Source organism: Myxocyprinus asiaticus, chromosome 14 (assembly GCF_019703515.2).
Source record: "Myxocyprinus asiaticus isolate MX2 ecotype Aquarium Trade chromosome 14, UBuf_Myxa_2, whole genome shotgun sequence".
NCBI lineage: Eukaryota > Metazoa > Chordata > Actinopteri > Cypriniformes > Catostomidae > Myxocyprinus > Myxocyprinus asiaticus.
In genome coordinates, this window is record NC_059357.1 from 47,968,245 (window position 1) to 47,990,279 (window position 22,035).

Consider the following 22,035-nt stretch of genomic DNA (forward strand, 5'->3'; position numbering starts at 1 on the left):
TGCTGGCTTCAATATAATTTTATCAGAATGATTTTAGACCGGTGCCAGTTCATAGCAGATAGTGTTACACGGCACAACAGCAAATATAGAAACCAAGCGATAGACAAAATGTCCCATCGCAGCTGCTTAGGACAAAAACTCAGATTAACATAAAAATTATAACTTTTATTGCAGAGCGCAGAACTTACAAAACATGTCTGAAGAGTTTGTAATCGAAAAATAGATGCATTTCCATGTTTAGCCTTATTTGTTTGAGTCCTCAGTCAAATAAGGCTAGGCATAGAAAAGCATATATTTTTTGACTACAAACTCTTCAGACATGTTTTGTAAGTTCTGCTCTCTGGTTTGTGTGCAGCTATGTTGTGTTTTCTGTTGTTAATATCACTGGTGGTCCTGTTGAAGCGAAACAAAAGGAGTTTACTGTTGCTCTCCTTCAAGGAGCTCTAAAGCTCACGTGCAGACTCATGAACGAGCACAGGAGATCAACCGTTAGTCAAGAGTTTCGCTTAATAATACGTTAGATTTTGGTTTGTTTCACACCAAACCTTATCGTATTCCTTCAGAACAAAACACTAGTCGCATACCATAATTTATTAGACTTCTGAATTATACTCTTGTGTCCTTGTGAATCTTGAAGATGTAGTCACCATAAACTGCCATTGTGTGACATCACTGAGCACAGATTTTTTTCACAATTTCTCCCATTGTGTTAAGAAATAGAAAGTAATATGGGGTTATAACAACACAGGGGTGAGTAAACAATGACTGAATTTTCATTTTTGGGTGAACTATCCCTTTAAATATGCCATCTACTGTAACTAAAATCAGTACCACTAATGACAAAGACAGTCATACTTTACCTGTGCTGACAAACAACAAGCAAACAATATGAATATAATCTAAAAACTATGTTATGATCTATAATGTTAAAAGCAGCACTAAGGTCCCATAATACAAGCAAGCCCTGCCAGATGATAGAAGTAAGTCATTTTCTACTTTGACTAGTGTGTTTTCTGTATGGAGAGAGTGTGTCTGAATTTTTAACATTGTCCAGAGTTTAAGAGCCATGTATTCTCTGCCTAATGCTGCCTTCACATGCTATCGGAATTATCGTAAATATGAGTTCCCTATCTGTCACTCACTCGACGTTGGTGTCGATGTAGTGACACTAGGGGTCACTCTTGGGAGCACGAGACACCTCTGGTCAGCCGACTAGGGCTTCGGGTCAACTGGGAAAAGAGCAAGCTCCTCCCAGTTCAGAGCATCTCTTTTCTCGGTTTGGAGTTGGTCTCAGTCTCCTTGACGGCGCGCCTTATGAACGATCACGCCCAGTCGGTGCTGGCCTGTTTGAAGGCATTCAAACAGAAAACAGCGGTTCCACTGAAACTTTTTCAGAGGCTCCTGGGGCATATGGCATCCTTGGCGGTGGCCACCCCGCTCGGGTTGATGCATATGAGGCCGCTTCAGCACTGGCTCCAGACTCGAGTCCCGAGACGGGCATGGCGCCACAGGACACCGCGTGGCCATTACGTCGGTCTGTCACCGTCTTTTCAGCCCTTGGACTGACCTCTTTTTTCTACGAGCAGGTGTTCCTCTAGAACTGGTCCCCAGGCACGTCGTGGTCACGACAGATGCCTCCAAAATGGGCTGGGGCGCCGTTTGCAATGGGCACGCAGCCACCGGCCTCTGGACGGGTCCGCGGCTGCGTTGGCACATCAACTGCCTCGAGTTGTTGGCAATTCTGCTCACCCTGCAGAGGTTTGGCCGTTGATCCAGGGCAAGCACGTGTTAGTTCAGACAGACAACACGACAATGGTAGCATATGTCAACCGCCAAGGTGGTTTGCGCTCTCGTTGTATGCCACAACTCGCCCGCTGTCTCCTCCTCTGGAGTCAGCAGCACCTCAAGTCGCTGCAAGCCACTCACATCCCGGGCAACCTCAACACTACGGCAGACACGCCGTCACAACAGGTTACCCTCAGGGGAGAGTGGAGACTCCACCTTCAGGTGGTCCAGCTGATTTGGAGTCGATTCGACAGGCACAGGTACACCTGTTCGCCTCCCAAGAATCCTCCCCACTGCCCGCTCTGGTACGCCCTGACCGAGGCCTCCCTCGGCATAGACGTGCTGGCACACAGCTGGCCCCCTGGCATTCGCAAATACGCATTTCCCCCAGTGAGCCTACTTGCACAGACTCTGTGCAAGGTCAGGGAGGACGAGGAGCAGGTCGTCCTGGTAGCACCCTACTGGCCCACCCAGACGTGGTTCTCGGACCTCATGCTCCTCGCGACAGCTCCCCCCTGGCAAATTCCCCTGAGGAAGGACCTTCTTTCTCAGGGACGGGGCTCCCTCTGGCACCCACGCCCAGACCTCTGGAATCTCCATGTCTGGTCCCTGGACGGGATGCAGAAGACCTAAGTGGCCTACCACCCGCGGTGGTAGACACGATCACTCAGGCTAGGGCCCCCTCTACGAGGCGCCTGTATGCCTTTAAGTGGCGTCTATTCGCTAAGTGGTGTTCTTCTCAACACGAAGACCCCCAGAGATGCGCAGTCGGATCAGTGCTTTCCTTCCTGCAGGAGAGGTTGGAAGGGAGGCTGTCCCCTTCCACCTTGAAGGTGTATGTTGCTGCCATAGCAGCACACCACGACGCAGTTGAGAGTAAGTCCTTAGGGAAGCATAACCTGATCATCAGGTTCCTAAGAGGTGCCAGGAGGCTGAATCCCTCCAGGCCACACCTCATTCCCTCAGCGGACCTCTGTAGTTTTTCAGGGTCTACAGAGAGCCCCCTTTGAGCCTTTGCAGTCAGCCGAGCTTAAGGCACTCTCCTTGAAGACTGCCCTCCTGACTGCGCTCACTTCCATCAAGAGGGTAGGTGACCTGCAAGCGTTCTCTGCCAGTGAAACGTGCCTGGAGTTCAGTCTAGGTTACTCTCACATGATCCTGAGACCCTGACCGGGCTATGTGCCCAAGGTTCCCACCACCCCTTTAGGGACTAGGTGGTGAACCTGCAAGTGCTGCCCCAGGAGGAGGCAGACCCAGCCCTGTCGTCGCTGTGTCCGGTGCGTGCTTTACACATCTATTTGGATCTCACGCAGAGCTTTAGAATCTCTGAGCAGCTCTTTGTCTGCTTTTGGTGCCCAGCAGAAAGGAAGCGCTGTCTCCAAGCAGAGGATCGCCCACTGGCTCGTTGACGCCATAACTCGCCCAAAACATGTCGCCCCCGGTAGGGCTACGAGCCCATTCTACCCGTGGTGTAGCGGCTTCTTGGGCCTTGGCTAGAAGTGCCTCTCTAATAGACATTTGCAGAGCAGCGGGCTGGGCAACACCCAACACCTTTGCAAGGTTCTACAACCTCCGGGTGGAACCGGTTTCGTCCCAGGTAGTGGCACGCAACAAGCGGATAAGCCAGGGATAGCCGGCCGGGTGTATCGCTTGCACATAGCGCCTTCCACCTCCTTTTGAGCTGAAGATGTGCGCTGTTAATTCCCAGTAGTGTTCACAAAATTTGTTCCCTGGTTGACTTCCTCCGAGCCCTGTGGCAGTCGAGTTTTCGGAGAGACTCGCTGCTGGCCCAGTACACGCGCTAACTAAGAGCCCGGTTCTGGGGTAGGTGCTCCGCATGTGGTGGTTCCCTGTAAGGCTAACCCCATGCGATCTATATCTTCCGCTAATTCATTTCCCTGCTGGCAAACTGCATCTTCCTTGGGCAGAGCCCCTCTGCCCCAGTCTCTATGTTGTAGTATCTCCTACCCCATTGGGCAGGGTCTACCTTGAAGGCTGTCCACATTGTTGGAAAGACCATGTGACGTATTCTTCCACTTAAATATCCCCCCCCCCTCTTGGGGCGAGGTGTGGTCTCCGTGGTGTCCTCCCCTTCGGAGGGACACCCCCCGACTAGACCTGGCGGCCCAGTCGGATAATCCCCCTTCTTTTTTAGGGAGTGGAAAAAGAGAAGGGGAAAAGAGGCCATGACTGGGTTAAGCCTGTCTCTATCTTTGGGTAGTCGACTTGGCCCCAAAACGGGCTGTTCGACACTCATAACTGTGTTGGGGGGAGGTTACGTGTCGACCTGGTGTGCTGGCTATGTGGCACACAGCAAGTCTGCCCACCACACACCGCCAGTTCACATAACACAGTTCAGCCTTGTGGCATTTTGTATAGGGACCCCTAGTGTCACTAAATCGACACCAACATCGAGGAGTGACAGATAGGGAACGTCATGGTTACTGGTGTAACCTCCGTTCCCTGATGGAGGTAACGAGACATTGTGTCCCTCCTGCCACAATGCTGAACTACCCGCTGAAATGGCCGGACCTTATATCGGCTCCTCAGCGTAAAACCTGAATGAGTGATTGCATACCAGCTCCTTTTATACCCGTATGTTCGGGGGAGTGGCATGCAAATACCACTCGCCAATTTTCATTGGCCTTTTATCAAAGACCAGAGGTGTCTCGGGCTCCCAAGAGTGACCCCTAGTGTCACTACATCGACACCAACGTCTCGTTCCCTCCATCAGGGAACGGAGGTTACACCAGTAACCATGACGTTTCCCACTCTGAAGTTGCACATGAATGACCCCTCAAGTCGAAATTATGCCTGGGAAACTCTGAGACAAATTTGATACCCAACTTTCCGAGATGGGAGGGCTCGTACACTTTCAACATGGTAGACCAGGCGGAGAAGAGTTCGGTTTCTGTAGTGAATGGCAGGCTTTTATAAATTTTTCTAAATACAGCAAATTTTTAGCACTTGCCATTTCGGTCATATTCATTTATGTATAGCAGCAACCATTTGATGCATGTTGTACTTTTTTACATTGTAAAATAAAAGTTCCTCAAGAAATATGTATGACTGAGTCCATGTCCATGTTTCCTGTTCTTTCCGACAACAAAGCACTTGAACATGACGTACTCGTAATTACCACTTCAGAGGTGGGAAGTAGGATAATTCCAATAGCACATGAAGGCAGCATAAGACCTGCATTTTTATTGGATTATAGGGTAGAAGAAATATCTCTTAAATACTGAGGGCCTAGAACATTTAGAGCTTTATATGTCAGTAATGGTATCACATAGTTGAAATAGAGGTAACCATATTTTCCTTTCCTACAATTTGACTAAAAATATGAACGAATGAACATTAGTTTAATACTCTAGCAAATAATAGAAGTTGTAAATAAAATGTTCTTGATGCTAATGTGGTCACTCTCCTCCTGCAGATGAGATCTCTAAGCACAAAGGTCCTCCAGTGTTCACTCAAGCAGAGAGATATAAGATGGTGCGAGCCATCAAATGGGTGGATGAGATTGTGGAAGGGGCTCCATACGTAACCACGCTTGAGACTCTGGACAAATACTGCTGTGATTTCTGTGTTCATGGAGGTCAGAGCTTAATCATGATAACCTGTGCAAAAACAATCATACTGAGCCAAAAATTCACCCTGTTCTTGATGACTTTTAAAGGGACAATTTTAGATATGAATCAATATGTGAAGTAGCAATTAAGTATTCGCGTAGTTACAGCAGCAGGCTAGTTCCCTGTCCAAATATGCCTTTTCCCTACTACATACTATGCCAAAAGCAGTATGTCACAGATTCTAAAGTGTGCAACCAGTTGATACTTTACTATCCCACAAGACCACGTTAGCTAAGTAGCCATCAGATTTAAAACACTGAATTTAATAAAATGATGGAAGATCACGAGTCAGACAGCTCCTTTAACCTCCTGAGACCAGAGCATCACTGCTGTGTGCATTTTCCATTTTGTTTTTTGATTTGTAACTAGTAGCACCTAATAACAAGCAAAAAAAATTATGTCCACATACTGTTATGTTGACTGTGGGACTAAGTTGTGAAATTTAAAAAAATACCAAGTTCTAGAATGAGATGTTACAGACATTACAGCTGATTTTTTGTAAAGCTGAATAAATAATTCTGATTCAAAGTTATAGCATCATCCAATCACTGCCAACCATGTTAAAATAAAATGTTGCATTCTGAATCTATGTACTGATTACCATTGTCCCATGTTTGCCAAACATGTTGAGTGGTCGAAACATCATCTGCAGCCTGAAACTGAACTTTTGGTTGGATCTTAGGAGTGAATGCACTTAGCTGCAAGAAAGCCATAAGATGTCCCCTTGCTCCCTATTTAGTGAATAACTTAACCTCTAGTGTGCTGTCTGTCTGCACAGGTCTCAGAACAGTTTGAAATGCACCTTATTTTCATCCTAACTCCATATAAAGCATTTTTTAGCTTTTGGATGAACCCATTTATTCTCAGTGTGAAAATTCACAGTAAATATTGGAATGCATTTACCAATGTTAATGAATAGAAATGTATTGTACAGTAATAACAAAATAATATATATACAGTGCATCCGGAAAGTATTCACAGCGCTTCACTTTTCCACATTTTGTTATGTTACATACAGCCTTATTCCAAAATGGATTAAATTCATTATTTCCCTCAAAATTCTACAAACAATACCCCATAATGACAATGTGAAAGAAGTTTGTTTGAAATCTTTGCAAATTTATTAAAAATAAAAAACGAAAAAAAAAAAAAAAAAATCACATGTACATAAGTATTCACAGCCTTTGCTCAATACTTTGTTGAAGCACCTTTGGCACCAATTACAGCCTCAAATCTTTTTGAGTATGATGCTACAAGCTTGGCACACCTATTTTTGGGCAGTTTCTCCCATTCTTCTTTGCAGGACCTCTCAAGCTCCATCAGGTTGGATGGGGAGTGTCGGTGCACAGCCATTTTCAGATCTCTCCAGAGATGTTCAATCGGGTTCAAGTCTGGGCTCTGGTTGGGCCACTCAAGGACATTCACAGAGTTGTCCCGTAGCCACTCCTTTGTTATCTTGGCTGTGTGCTTAGGGTCATTGTCCTGTTGGAAGATGAACCTTCGCCCCAGTCTGCGGTCCAGAGCGCTCTGGAGCAGGTTTTCATCAAGGATGTCTCTATACATTGCTGCATTCATCTTCAAAAACATCCCCACAGCATGATGCTGCCACCACCATGCTTCACTGTAGGGATGGTATTGGCCAGGTGATGAGCGGTGCCTGGTTTCCTCCAGACATGATGCTTGCCATTCAGGCCAGAGAGTTCAATCTTTGTTTCTCATGGTCAGAGTCCTTCAGGTGCCTTTTGACAAACTCCAGGCAGGCTGTCATGTGCCTTTTACTGAGGAGTGGCTTCCGTCTGGCCACTCTACCATACAGGCCTGATTGGTGGAGTGCTGCAGAGATGGTTGTTCTTCTGGAAGGTTCTCCTCTCTCCACAGAGAAATGCTGGAGCTCTGTCAGAGTGACCATCGGGTTCTTGGTCACCTCCCTGACTAAGGCCCTTCTCCCCCGATCGCTCAGTTTGGCCAGCCGGCCAGCTCTAGGAAGAGTCCTGGTGGTTCCAAACTTCTTCCATTTACGGATGATGAAGGCCACTGGGCTCATTGGGACCTTCAATGCTGCAGACATTTTTCTGTACCCTTCCCCAGATCTGTGCCTCGATACAATCCTGTCTCGGAGGTCTACAGACAATTCCTTGGACTTCATGGCTTGGTTTGTGCTCTGACATGCACTGTTAACTGTGGGTCCTTATATAGACAGGTGTGTGCCTTTCCAAATCATGTCCAGTCAACTGAATTTACCACAGGTGGACTCCAATCAAGTTGTAGAAACATCTCAAGGATGATCAGTGGAAACAGGATGCACCTGAGCTCAATTTTGAGTGTCATGGCAAAGGCTGTGAATACTTATGTACATGTGATTTTTTTCGTTTTTTATTTTTAATACATTTGCAAAGATTTCAAACAAACTTCTTTCACATTGTCATTATGGGGTATTGTTTGTAGAATTTTGAGGAAAATTATGAATTTAATCAATTTTGGAATAAGGCTGTAACATAACAAAATGTGGAAAAAGTGAAGCGCTGTGAATACTTTCCAGATGCACTGTACATTTCACTGCTATCCCCCACACTAAGCTGCAGTGTCATTGAACAGAGACATCAGTAGGTATTTTGCTATTTAAACAATGATGAACATTTGATTGCTAAGACAGAGGGGGCCATTTGGTCTTCTGAGAGGCCACAAAGGGATGCACCATTCCCAAGGAGGGGCCCAACACTGAAAAAGTTCAAGAACCACTGGCTTAGTGGTTGCTTTTTCATAGCTCAGGAAACTAAATGGAGTTTTTGGTTATGTGCCATTGAAGTATCAACTTTGTCTCACATACTGTACAAATTAGACAATTTGTGTGATACAGAGGATTATACAGTAGATCTATCAAATTAATGTGGGTAGCATAGTTTAGATCATTCAGTTTGGGAAGAATTTGATGCTAAATGTTTCATATTATATTAAAATTGCTGACTTTAGATTGAAGATTTTGGTAAATGTAGTTCACAGTTGACATATTCATAACCTTTGAACTTATCTCCTCAGATGATATAACACTCACCGTGGATGGAAAAGACACGTATGAAGAAGTGAAAAAGTCGGGTAGGTACAGGTAAGCCTGCCTTTCATGATGCTATATTGTTCTTATGTTTAGTTTGGTTCTCACTCAGAGTGGATATGTTTACAGAGAGTGTAAAAGAACGCAGGGTGTGTCCACTACAGACCTGGTCGGCCGCATGCTGCTCATGACTAAAGCTCATCACAGCAACATGGTGAGACACTGCCACCTGAGGCCTCAAACATACTCTCCTCAACAGTGACATACACAGACCTTAGCAGGGACAGGGCGGAAGGATAAAAAAAGGGCACTGTGTTTTTTCTTTTTTTTAATGAGTAGTAATTATAAATACTTAACTAATTTCTTTGCTTTTTGAGGATTTAACCATGTACTGTACATACTTTTTTCCATTTTTCCTTTATCACAAATAATAGCCTATTCTGTTATATTTCTCACAAAAAGTATCATGGTAATACACTTGTTTATTTATTTATTTTCAGACATGGTCTATGATAACCCCATGTTTTTGACATGTGTCATAGTATGGTATAATATGGTATTTCTTAAAGTACCTTGGAGTACCATGACAATATCATGAAATATGAACATGATCAATCATTCAGTACCATGGCATTACCCTGGTAACGTGGTGCACGGTGCGAAAGCGTGATGAGAAAGTGTGAGAGCGAGGCGATCAACTGTGTTCCGCGAATGCTACAGGGTACTTGAATAACCTATAACATGCGAGTAAGAGCAGCCGGTTGAGTTTCTGGTGCCCTCCATGGGTATGATGGTGCCCCCTTAGGGAGTTGGTGCCCTACGCAGTCTGCATAATACGCGCATAGGAAGCAGCGGTACTGTGGTAGCCTAATGGTATTTTTCTGAAAGTGATTAGTCTAATGGCTTATTAGTTTCAACAAAACCAAACTGGCTTTGGCTGAACCAGACAGCTCCTTCAGTTTATGTCAGTATTCTATAAAAAGACTAATTAAATTTATATCACTGAAAGTGACACGACCACTCCCATTATAATTAATAAATCTGTCTACACTAGACACTGCAATGTTGGAAATGCAGTAGCAATTGAGTATTATTCTTTTGATGAACTTACAGCACAATAAATGGAGTGGACTTTTTATCTGACCTGTTACTCGTCTGAGGTAACAGCACTTCGATGCTCCAGGGCGAATTCAAAACTGCATTTTTTGCTTTCTTGAAGGGCACTGCTGCAGGAGGGGATGCCTTTCGAATGCTCGTTCAAAACAAAAGTGAGAAATTAATCTTTTCTCGGAGGGCCCTTCCACAAGACTGTTAGTGAAGGGTACATTCATACAGTAACGCCATGTTTCCTTCAGAGTACCCCCTTCAAGGGCTCTGCAGTTTGGAGTGAGTATAGGGCATAGGGAGGATCACTTGCGATTGGTATATGCCCCCAATCTGCTGTAGCACGTGCTCTTAAAGGCACCTCCGCTTAATTTTCTTTAAAACACTCGCGATTTACAAAGAAATCTCATAACACATTATTACTGTTATTATGAAATTATGATGAGATTTTAATTTTGTTTTATTTAACTATTTTAATTTAATTATTAACATTTCTCCCCTTTTCTGGATGACCAAAAGGGCACCTTTAGATTTGTGAATGAAAGGGGCAGGGGCTTGCACCCCTGCTGCCCCCGTTCTGTGCACGTCAGTGCTCCTCAACACAAATGCTTCTAGCTACTTAAGCTCCATTGTTGCATTCTGAAATGTGTCAGACTGTAATTCATAATGTACCGCAAGTACGCTTTGCATTCTCAGTGATGCCATAAGGGGCACCATGGTGGGCATTAGCATGTACTGTCTTCTTTTATGGTCAGTTTTCTATTCAGGTCAACTGTCATGGCAGAGCAACAGTTTGAAGATCTTGCTGAGCGAGTTAAAGTTAGTTAAACAGTCATGTTTACATGTTTATAGCTACCTGAATAATAACACATCTGCTTTAATGGCACAGACGTTCATGTCTGTGTGTGCTTACTTGTGTCGAGTATGCTTCTGACTTAATATACATGATATGCTGTATTTACTCACTCAGTGTCAAATTGGACATTGATTTCTTATCTTCCTTCTTCAGGGCAGGTCAGACTATCAGCAACACACAGACAACTTTGGAAGAGTGAGTATTATTTTCTCTCAGCTGCTCTTATCTGTAGCAGGGCAGTTGACATGACAGGTCATTTTATTCCTTTAAGAAAAAGTCAATCTTTTTCTAACTCATATTTTTCTCATTTGGGTGGACAGCAAAAGAGCATACACTTATCTATTCAAATTATGTTTGAATTTTGAGGCTATTTCAAGAAAGATGTGTTGTCGTGCAGTGTGACCGAACTTTGAAATACAAAACTATAGCAAAATGAACAATGTTGACAGAAATACTGTTTAAATATATTAACAATATCTAATTAGGGTCTATTTAAAAAAAAATGACTAGTCATAAATTTGCATATTGCCTTAATAATGTAAAAAGTCTCTACTATTTTGAAAATATATAATATGGAGTTTTATGAACTAGGTTCAAGAGGAGCAAGGTCATTTAATCCGACCAATCACATCGCCAGAGTAAGCATATATAAACAGCTGCTTACCTCTACATGGCGTTGAGTCTTCTGGCATTAAGCCCCACCCATACTTGAAGATGTCTCAGAAACTCGAACTGTTTCCTTCCGACGACGAATTTTAAATCGCTCCGGACTCCGCACAACAGCCTATCGAACCCAGGATCCTGTCTCTCCCAGCGCCATTCCACAACTTCCAGCAGTGATTTGAGGCCGCCAAGCTTCACGCTCGGATACTACTTCTTCTAGGCGGTGCCGCCAGATTATTTCTTCTCCCCTCCCTCAAGAGCTTCACATACCTCCTCATCTAATGCTTCTTCCACGTCCGATCGCCATTCCATCCCCAGTATAGCCAAATGGACCATCAACGGATTAAGACATGCTCTCGCAGTCGCAGACATCACGTACCCTTGGCAAACAAAGCTCAGCTCCATGATTTGCTTGCCGCCTCTAAACACGGCGACTCACCCGCCCCTAGAACTTCTCCACCTGCTATATGCTCTAAATCGGCAGTCCTCAACATAAAATCTAAAGAAATCCACAGAATTCTGTCACAGCTAACCAGCTCCAGCGGTCATATTAACCCCGAGGTAAACATGGAAGCTCGGCCCGTGTCACCATCCCTTCCCCCGCTTAACTCCCTCCGCCTCCTTCTCTTCCTTCTCAAATCTCCACTCAATAACAGATTTCTCAACAATCCCATTTCTACCATACACGCAGCAAACCCACCATCCATCCAATGAAATTTTCACCATTCACACAGGCTGTTTCCCTCGTTCTCCAACGACAACCATTCCAAATGCCTCTATTTTTCCAACACAATTCATTCCTCATGCTAACATCCCCCCACCACTTTTTCCTATCCATGGGCCACTGGAGCAGATTTCTGCGTGAGGCTGCCTCCACTGGCAAACTCCACCCCAGACCCATTCCTCTCATCACTTTACCCCCTGCTTCCTACCTTCCTTTTCTCCCCTACCCTGGAACCATTACTAGGCTGCCTCAGCAAGCGAATACGTTCCAGAATCGTTCCTTAGCCAGCCCAAATTCTCCAGCTCGCCCTCCCTCATTCAACCTCCAGACTGCCATACCTCTCTATTCCCTCAAACTTTGCAGCCTCAGAACCCCTGCCAGTCTCCAGTCACCTCCAGTCTAAAATTCTTGCAGGTGCAGACATAGATCTCTCCTCTTTACTGACAGCAATCCCAAACAGCACCACCATTAGAACCATATACTGCGGCGAATTCTCAGTCAGTCTGAAAATTCCCTCTCCTAGCTCTTCTCGCATGCTCGCTTTCGCCGAGTTTTGCATCACCTTCGGGCATTTTACTGATATCGTTTGCTCCATGTTTCCTCATAGACGGCGCAAGCTTAATGACTACCTTTCCATTATTGCCGTACTATCGCTCTCTTATGGCGGAATCCATTTCTTTACATATCACAAGCTTTTTCAGCCAAATGTGCAACCAGAGTTTCACAGTGGAACCTATGCCAATACTTGGGAGCGTTATACCTAGATCTCCATAACAGACTGTTCTTAGGATGTAAAAGCATTTCATGCACCGCCTGCAGGTCAACCGAGCAACTAACTACTTCATGACCCTCAATCACACCCTCCGAACCAAGCCGACTAACTATGTCCCTCAACCCAACAGCAACCCATCAAACTCGTACATCAAGGATCAAAAAGGAAGATCTGTAAGCTTTTCAGCAGGCACACAAATTTGCAACAATTTCAATGATTACGGATGTCACAGACCATCATGCCATTTCCTGCATATCTGTGACTTTTGCGGAGGAGCTCATGCAGGTTAAATTTGTCCGGTTAAAAAAATCATCAATTAAAAACAAATTTAGAAAGTACCTCAGTACTCCTGTCATTATTCCTGCACTAGCTAAAGAACTGGTCAACTATCCAGATAAATCGTTCATCCAATTTCTATTGTCCAGATTAAAACATGGTTTTAATCGTGGTTTAGAGAGTCCACCGACCTCCAGTCTCTTCTATCACTACTTGCAATCAGCCCTCACTGAACCTCAAGTAGTCGACAACCTTCTAAATAAAGAAGTTAAATCAGGTTTCATGATAGACCTGTTCACTAAACCTCCATTTGAGAATTTCCATATCAATCCCATTGGAGTAGCCACCAGGAAATTCTCAGGGAAAAAACACCTCATCATAGACCTCTCAGCCCCCCACAGCAGACCCCACCCGAGTATCAATAGCCTGATTTCAACTGATGAATACTCCCTTCACTACCATGACGTTGACCAAGCCATACAAATGATTAAAAAAGTAGGAAGGAAGGCATGGCTCACTAAAGTTGACATCACTGCAGCATTCAAAATCATGTCCCTGCAACCCGATTTCTGGCACCTCTTCAGCGTACGCTGGAATGGCAAATTCTATTTTTCCGTTCCGACTCACCTTCGGTTGCAAAAGCAGCCCCAAGATATTTGACATGCTATCCAAAGCAATTTGCTGGATACTCTTAAAAAATCACTTCGTGCCTTACCTCATCCACCTGCTTGACGATTTCCTCACTGTCTCGCTTCACAATTCTCCCGCAGCCCTACATCTAACCATGGTGACGAAAGTTTTCTCCAACCTAAGAATTCCTATTGCTCAAGAAAAGACTGCCAGCCCATCCACTTCCATCGAATTCTTCCGGCACCTCATTTGGATTTCCATGCGTAACCAATTTATCATCAAAGCCGAACACATTCCAGGATCAAAGAACCAGATTGCTGACTCTCTCTCTCTCTCTCTCTCTCTCTCGTTTTCTCTTTCAGAGATTCAGAGCCTTGGCCCCAGAAGCGAACCCGACACCAACCTCAGTTCCTCCTTGTTCAGAACTGAAATTTCTATAAATCACCCCCTCAGAATCCTTCACCAAGCTTCCCTAGATTCCATCCTCCAAGCCGTTTCCCACCAAACCCTCCAAATTTACTGGATGGTGTGGAAATGTTTCAAAAATTTCCATCAAACCTACAACCTGCCATTTCTCAATTTTTCTCTCCTCTCCATATCCTTCTTCTCCTCACATCTCAACCAATCCAAAAACCTCCATCCAGGAACCATCATGGGGTACCTAAGTGGCATCCATTTCTTCTATGAACTAATTTTTGGCAAAAACTCCTCCTCAGTAGACCATCCCCAGATCTCACTTCTCATCAAGGGTATCCACAAATCCCAACCCACCAGAACCGATACTAGGCTACCCCACACCATCAACCTGCTCATCCGATGTCTAAATACCCTCTGCCAGGGCTACATACTTGTATCTCCAAACACCTCAAAAACACTAGATGCAATGTTCATCCTCGCCTTCTTCAGCTTCTACCGATGTTCAGAACACACTACCATGGCAAAATTTGACCCAAGAATCCATCCCACCATTTCTGACCTCCATATCAAAGACCACGAGACAATCAGATACCTTATTAAATAGAGTAAAACAGACCAGACTAAAATTTTTATTTTCAACCTGCTCACTCCCATCCAGCCCTTTACCTGCACTACAGAGGTTCACAATCCAAAAACTCTCTTGATCCACTCTTCATAGACGACCAAAACCAAGCAGTTTCCCGATTCTGGTTCCAAAAACATCTAAAATCCGTTCTGATTAAATCCGGCATCTTAAAAAACTACATTCAAACCATTCCTTCTGCATTGGCGGAAACCACTGCAGCCAAAAGGCCTGCCCGAGCATCAAATATGATTCCTGGACTGTTGGTCATCCGATGCATACCTACATCCATACCAACCGTCTACACATCAAAAACACCAACAAGCCCTCATTAGCTAACCACGATACATTCACGATCAAGGTCAGGGGGACGCATGCCTTATCCTTGTCAAACCACCAGGCCACCCCCCCATTTAGGTGCTGCGGAGGCCTCTCCGGCTAGCCCAGTAGCCCCCCCGTCTCATATTGCTAGACGGGCCTGCTTAAAACACTCAAGGGCTCTCCCTTCCGAAATGCAGCAGGGGGTTCTCCCGTTCTAATGCATGTGAACTAACTCATGTTTATCCATGTCATGGGCTCCCCCTTCAAAGCGCAGCGAGGACTCCCCGGTTTTGGATGCAGTGAGGGCCCCCATTGCGTCTGGAGGGGGGGCCAGGTCAGTTCCGAGCACATCTGCCATCTCACACAAGATAAGCAAGCAAAAACCACCCCCCACCCCCCGCAACTGGTTTTTTACATTACTTTGTGGGGCAAAAGAGACTTCACAAAATATTTCATCTCGTCTCAAACACAAGGATCCGTAGACAACAGATCACTGTCCCGTTTTGCTGGCAGCTTTTGGGGGGTATTTGAGCTCAGGTCAAGCCTCGAGCCCTTCGCCCAGGACAGCAAGACACACACATTTACACTATCCTCTAAGCAGGATTACATCTACTTGTGAAAGACTGAATATAAACTAGCTTCGGGAGGAGCAATTTCATTTAATCCAATCAATCACAGAGTAAGCGTATATACAGTTGTGCTCAAAAGTTTGCATACCCTGGCAGAAATTGTGAAATTTTGGCATTGATTTTGAAAATAGGACTGATCATGCAAAAAACTGTCTTTTATTTAAGGATAGTGATCATATGAAGCCATTTATTATCACATAGTTGTTTGGCTCCTTTTTAAATCATAATGGTAACAGAAATCACCCAAATGGCCCTGATCAAAAGTTTACATACCCTTGAATGTTTGGTCTTGTTACAGAAGGTGACACACACAGGTTTAAATGGCAATTAAAGTTTAATTTCCCACACCTGTGGCTTTTTAAATTGCAATTAGTGTCTGTATATAAATAGTCAATGAGTTTGTTAGCTCTCACGTGGATGCACTGTGCAGTCTACATACTGAGCCATGGGGAGCAGAAAAGAACTGTCAAAAGACCTGCGTAACAAGGTAATGGAACTTTATAAAGATGGAAAAGGATATAAAAATATATCCAAAGCCATGAAAATGACAGTCAGTACTGTTCAATCACTTATTAAGAAGTGGAAAATTCGGGGATCTCTTGATACCAAGCCAAGGTCAGGTAGACCAAGAAAGATTTCAGCCACAACTGCCAGAATAATTGTTTAGGATACAAAGAAAAACCCACAGGTAACCTCAGGAGAAATACAGGCTGCTCTGGAAAAAGACAGTGTGGTTGTTTCAAGGAGCACAATACGACGATGCTTGAACAAAAATGAGCTGCATGGACGAGTTGCCAGAAAGAAGCCAATGCCACAAAAAAGCCCGGTTACAATATGCCCGACAACACCTTGACACGCCTCACAGCTTCTGGCACACTGTAATTTGGAGTGACGAAACCAAAATAGAGCTTTATTTGTGGATGAGTGGAATTTATTTTGCCAAGGACAGCAAGCCACACACATTTACACTATCCTCTAAGCAGGATTACATTAACTTGTGAACCACTGAAATGTGTAAATAGGCAATTTATTTTGGATCTTTCAATACGTTGCTAATCAGGATCCCAACAGAATGTAAATAAGACATTTTTAATGTTTTAACTGTAATCAGATTTGTAATGTTCATATTAAACTAATTCTATATTCATTTATTCATTTATTCAGCTCTGAAGTGTGACTCCACATAATGAGAAATTATTAAAATCAGCATTAATAATAAGCATAAAATAAGTAAAAGCTGCACTTATTTGTGTAGCTGCAGCTTACTGGAGTGTAACTACTGGAAACAATGTGCCAAAATAGCGGAATACAGTGGTAAGAAAAAGTATGTGAACCCTTTGGAATTAGCTGGTTTTCTGCATTAATTGGTCAAAAAATGTGATCTCCTTTTCATCAAAGTCACAAGTATAGACAAACAACAATGTGCTTAAGCTAACAACACACAAAAATTATAATCTTTCATGTCTTTATTGGACACATCACAGTGCTGTGGAAAAAGTGAACTCTTGGATTTAATAACTGGTCGATCCTCCTTTGGCAGCAATAACCACACCCACAAGCTTCTGGTAGCTGCGGATTAGACCTGCACAACTTTCAGAAGGAATTTTGGACCATTCTTCCTTACAGAACTGCTTCAGCTCAGCCATATTCTTAGGATGTCTGGTGTGAATGGCTCTCTTGAGGTCATTCCACTGCATCTCTATTGGGTTAAGGTCTGGGCTCTGACTGGGCCACTCCAAATGGTGGATTTTCTTTTTTTGAAGCCATCCTGTAGTAGCCGGACCCATATTTACTCCCATCGGTGATGTAATAGTTTAAAATGACCTTAGAATCATTATAGATAGGTTATTCATGTTCACCTTGTCATGTGTGTGTTTAATATTTACTGGGAGCTTTTGACACTGCAAGTGCTCAGAAAATCACTTTCACTATTTTTATTAAACATAAACACTAACAGAAAATATAAACCTATCTAACAGAACATACATGTCACCACAGGGCTCCAGACTAACATATGAGAGTGGTAGCACTGGTGCCACCAAGTTCTACAGATGGTGGCACCAGCACCTGATTTGGTAGCAACAGTGGAAAAATAAATATTTTTGTCCTTAATTTAAAAAAACAAATTAATAATAATTAATGATTGAAACTAATAAAAAATAGTGACATTATTATATATTTGATATTATTTTGCACTGAAATGCACATTAGACAGTATAGCATTGATTTTGACTTGATGCAACAGTAACATCTGTATGTCAAATGTATGAGATTTGTTCTTGTATTTATGTCTTTTTTTTGTTTAGTTCCTGCCATGTCATGTGACTCCCTGTTTCCATGTCAAGTCATGTGATCATCCTGTTTCCCTCCATGTTCATGTGTCTTTTTTTCATTGGTTTATTGTCTTATCTCGTTATCTGTTCTAGTTTGTCATTGGTTTAAGTTTATTAGTCTTGTTATCTTGTATATAGTTCTGTCTGTTCATTGGTTGTCTTGTTACCCTTGTCCATGTATTTATACCCTCATGTTTGCCATGGTCCTTTGTCAGGTATTGTGTTTAGGTAACATTGTTGGGTTAGTCAAGTCAAGTCAAGTCAAGTCAAGTCAAGTCAAGTCAAGTCAAGTCTATGTTTTGTTCATGTTTGGATTTACGGTTTTGGGATTTCACATTTGTAATAAACTGCACTTAGGTTCTTCACATCATCTCGTCTTTGTCTGCCTGTCATTACCAGCCAGTGTTATACTGTAAAAAAGCTTATTTATAGGCCTATGTAATTTATATAGCACTAAATTAAAATATTCTACATGCGATCCTACTGATTAAGTACAGTCATCTCTTTGAATTTCTAATGGCAAACAAAGCCAGTTACTTATAACAGATTTTACACCGAAGAAAAACTGATTGCTTGGTCCATAATAATTATGAAAAGCTGCCATAATTCCTCCATTAGTGTCCATAGTTTTAAGTGATATTTGTAACTAGATCACAGGTAGTCACTGGTAAAACCAAGCATGGCTCCTTACTATGATAGTAAGTAACTTCAAAACTATGGATTTTTTTTTTTTTTATGAAATGACAGAAACTTTACATTTAGAAACTACAAAAACAAAATAGAAACTTTTTCAAACTGACATAATTGTAACAGAAATTATTTAACAGGACTATATAAATATAACACATTGCACATCTGTAACGAACTAGCCATGGAGACATTGTTAGGATCCATGTGCAGGAAGTTTATTAAAAGAGAAAAGCAAACAATCCAAAACAGCAGGCAGAGAGACATAGTCAAAAAGCAGGTCGATAAATCCAATAAACCAAATAGACAATCCAACCAGGCAAACAAAAAGGGTTATCCAAAAAGCAGTAAATCCAGAAAAACAGGCAATGGTCATAACATGAATCAATAAACAATGGTAATGGAAAACGCTCGGTGGTTGGTAAGATTGGTAACAATCTCCGATTTTACAGAACCCCTTGTCCTTGGCAACTACCCACGATCTCTCCTCTGGTCCATAGCCTTCCCAGTCCACCAAGTATTGCATCTGGCTCCCTCGTCGCCTTGAGTCCATGATCTCTCTGACCATATACGCAGGTGCTCCATCAACCTCCAATGGAGGCGGAGGCTCGGGATTGGTGATTCCAGGGCCAGACGCCAGTTGGATTCAGCAAGGACACATGGAAGGAAGGAGAGATGCAGTAGTTAGCAGGAAGCTCTAATAAGTAACTGGGTTTATTTGACAGATAATTCTGAATGGACCCACATACCTTGACCTGAGCTTCCTGCAGGTTGCTGCAGCTTGAGATCCCTTGTAGATAAACAGACCCTCTGTCCAGGCTGATAGTTGGGGTGAGGGCACCTCTGCCAATCAGCCTGAAAGCGTTGTGCTCGAACCGCTTGCTATAGACGGACATGTGCGCTGTCCCACACCCTCTCAATCTGCCTAATCCAATCGTCCACCGCTGGCACTGTAGAAGGTTCTCCGGACCAAGGGAACATTGGGGGTTAGTAGCCCAGCACGCATTGGAAGGGGGTTAGTCCCGTAGAGGTATGAGGGAATTCTGTGTGTATTCGGCCCAGGGCAAGAAGTCGCTCCACTTTTCCTGTTCATGGCTACAGTAGCTCTAAAGATATCTGCCAATCTCCTGGTTTAAACATTCCACCTGTCTGTTAGCTTGGGGGGACTCACATTGATGTCCAGTTGCTTACAGAACGCCTGCCAAACTCGGGATGTGAACTGTGAACCTCGATCGGACACGATGTCTTCTGGTAATCCATAGACTCTGAATACTTGATGAAATAGCAGTTAGCAGTTTCCATAGCTGTGGGTAAACCCTTGAGAGGGACAAGTCTACATGATTTTGAGAATCGGTTGATAATTACCAGTATGGTGGTGTATCCATTGGAGTTTGGCATGTCGGTGACTAAATCGATGGACAGGTGGGACCATGGTCTTTGGGGTATTGGCAGTGGTTGGAGTAATCCCATGGGTAGTTCCCTGGGGGTCTTAGATTGTGCACACACTTGACAAGACTTCACATATTTAGTAACATCACAAATTACAGATGGCCACCAGAAGGAATTACGTACAAGTGTGATAGTTCTTTGGATGCTAGGGTGTCCTGTGCTCAAAGAAGTGTGGACCCATTGGATAGTTCTCAGACATAGAGCTTGTGGTACAAAGTGCTTGTTTGGGGGGCAGTCAGGTGGTGACGGTTCGTGCTGTTGTGCTCGCTGTATTTCTTCCATGATATCCCAACTAATCGGTGCAATGATGACAGATGGTGATAGGACTCATCCAGGATGAGGCTGGATGTGGGTGGATCATGCCTGCATTAAAGTGCATCTGCTTTGCTATTCTTGCTGCCAGGGCGGTAAGTAACGGTAAAATTTAACCTGGTGAAGAACAAGGACCATTGGGCTTGATGTGGATTCAGTTTCTTGGCTGCCTTGATGTATTCAAGGTTCTTGTGATCAGTGATAACTTGGAATGGGTGGACTGCCCCCTCTAACCAGTGATGCCACTCTTCGAGTGCTGCCTTCATAGAAAGTAATTCCTTGTTCCCCACATCATAGTTTCGTTCAGCAGAATTTAACTTTCTGGAGAAAAAGGCACAAGGGTAAAGCTTGCCTGGGGTACTGTGACGTTGTGACAGGACCACTCCAATTCCACAATCAGAAGCGTCTACTTCAACGATGAAAGGAAGACTGGGGTCAGGGTGTTTCAGTATAGGAGCGGTCGTGAAGCTTGACTTGATGGAGACGAAGGCTTGGTATGCGTCATCGTTCCATGGTAACTGTTTGGGTTTTCTCTTGAGCAATGATGTGAGTGGGGCTGCAATGATACTGTAGTTTCTGATGAAGCAGCGGTAGAAATTGCCGTAGTTCTTTGATTGTGGAAGGTCGAGGCCATTCGGTAACTGCTGTGATTTTAGAGACATCCAATTCTATACCTTGGTGGCTGATATTGTAACCTAGGAACGTGGTATGGGAGATATGAAACTCACATTTCTCTGCCTTGACAAATAACTGGTGTTCCTGGAGATGTGATAGGACTGTCCTGACATGCTGGATATGCTGTTCTTTATTTTGAGAGTAGATGAGGATGTCATCAATGTAGGCCACCACACACTGATTCATTAGATCTCTGAAAATCTAATTGACAAAAGACTGGAAAACAGAGGAGGCGTTAGCAAGTCCATACGGCATGACCAGATATTCATAGTGCCCCCTGGTGGTGATGAATGCAGTTTTCCACTTATCTCCTTCTCTGATTCTGATGAGGTTATAAGCATTTCTTAGATCGAGCTTAATATAAATCTTAGCCTCACGGAGTTGTTCAAGGGCTGAGGGGATGAGTGGCAGTGGGTAACGGTATTTCAAGGTGACAGAGTTCAGGCATTGATAGTCGATACATGGACATAGACCTCCATCCTTTTTCTCCACGAAGAAAAACCTGCAGCTGCTGGAGAGGTGGAGGGATGGATGAAGGCAAGGGCTTCCTCGATGTATGTTTCCATAGCTAGGGTCTCAGGATGTGACAATGGATAAGTCTTGCTTCTCGGTGGAGCTGTATTAGGCAGAAGTTCAATGGCGCAGTCCCATGGAAGGTGAGGAGGAAGTTGAGTAGCTTTGACCTTACTAAAAACTTCATTGAATTCTGCATATTCCTCAGGAATCATGGTTACTGTTTGGAATTCAGGGCTTTCAATGCTGGTGGTAAGACAAGGCATGGAGACAGCAACATGGAGACAAATGTTCATGACAGAAACTAGACCATACCGTGAGATCACCCTGGTTCCAGGAGATAGAAGGATTGTGGATGGCCAGACAAGGATGACCCAGGATAAGAGCGTGATTGGGTGAGTTTATGACATATAGTGAAATGTTCTCCACATGAAATAGTCCAATCTTGATGGTTATGGGAACAGTTTATTGGGTTATACCAGTACCAATGGGAGCATTGTCAACTGTGGTGATATTAATCGTTGGAATGCATTGATTGGTGGGAATATTGAGTTCTTGTACGATCTTTTGATTTATGAGATTCACA

The 22,035-nt window shown here is 43.7% G+C and overlaps 1 protein-coding gene across 2 annotated transcripts in view; it reads left to right on the forward strand.

Moving 5' to 3' along the window:
• The window catches only part of LOC127452168 (ethanolamine-phosphate cytidylyltransferase-like), a 60,341-nt gene that overhangs the window by 22,593 nt on the left and 15,713 nt on the right, over positions 1–22,035 (forward strand). The window contains exons 3-6 of one of the 2 annotated variants that reach the window (XM_051717463.1): positions 5,222–5,383; positions 8,454–8,520; positions 8,596–8,680; positions 10,580–10,621. In XM_051717463.1, the coding sequence (XP_051573423.1) occupies positions 5,222–5,383; positions 8,454–8,520; positions 8,596–8,680; positions 10,580–10,621 (356 nt within the window). The remainder of the gene's footprint in view (positions 1–5,221; positions 5,384–8,453; positions 8,521–8,595; positions 8,681–10,579; positions 10,622–22,035) is intronic. The other variant, XM_051717464.1, reaches the window with a different exon arrangement.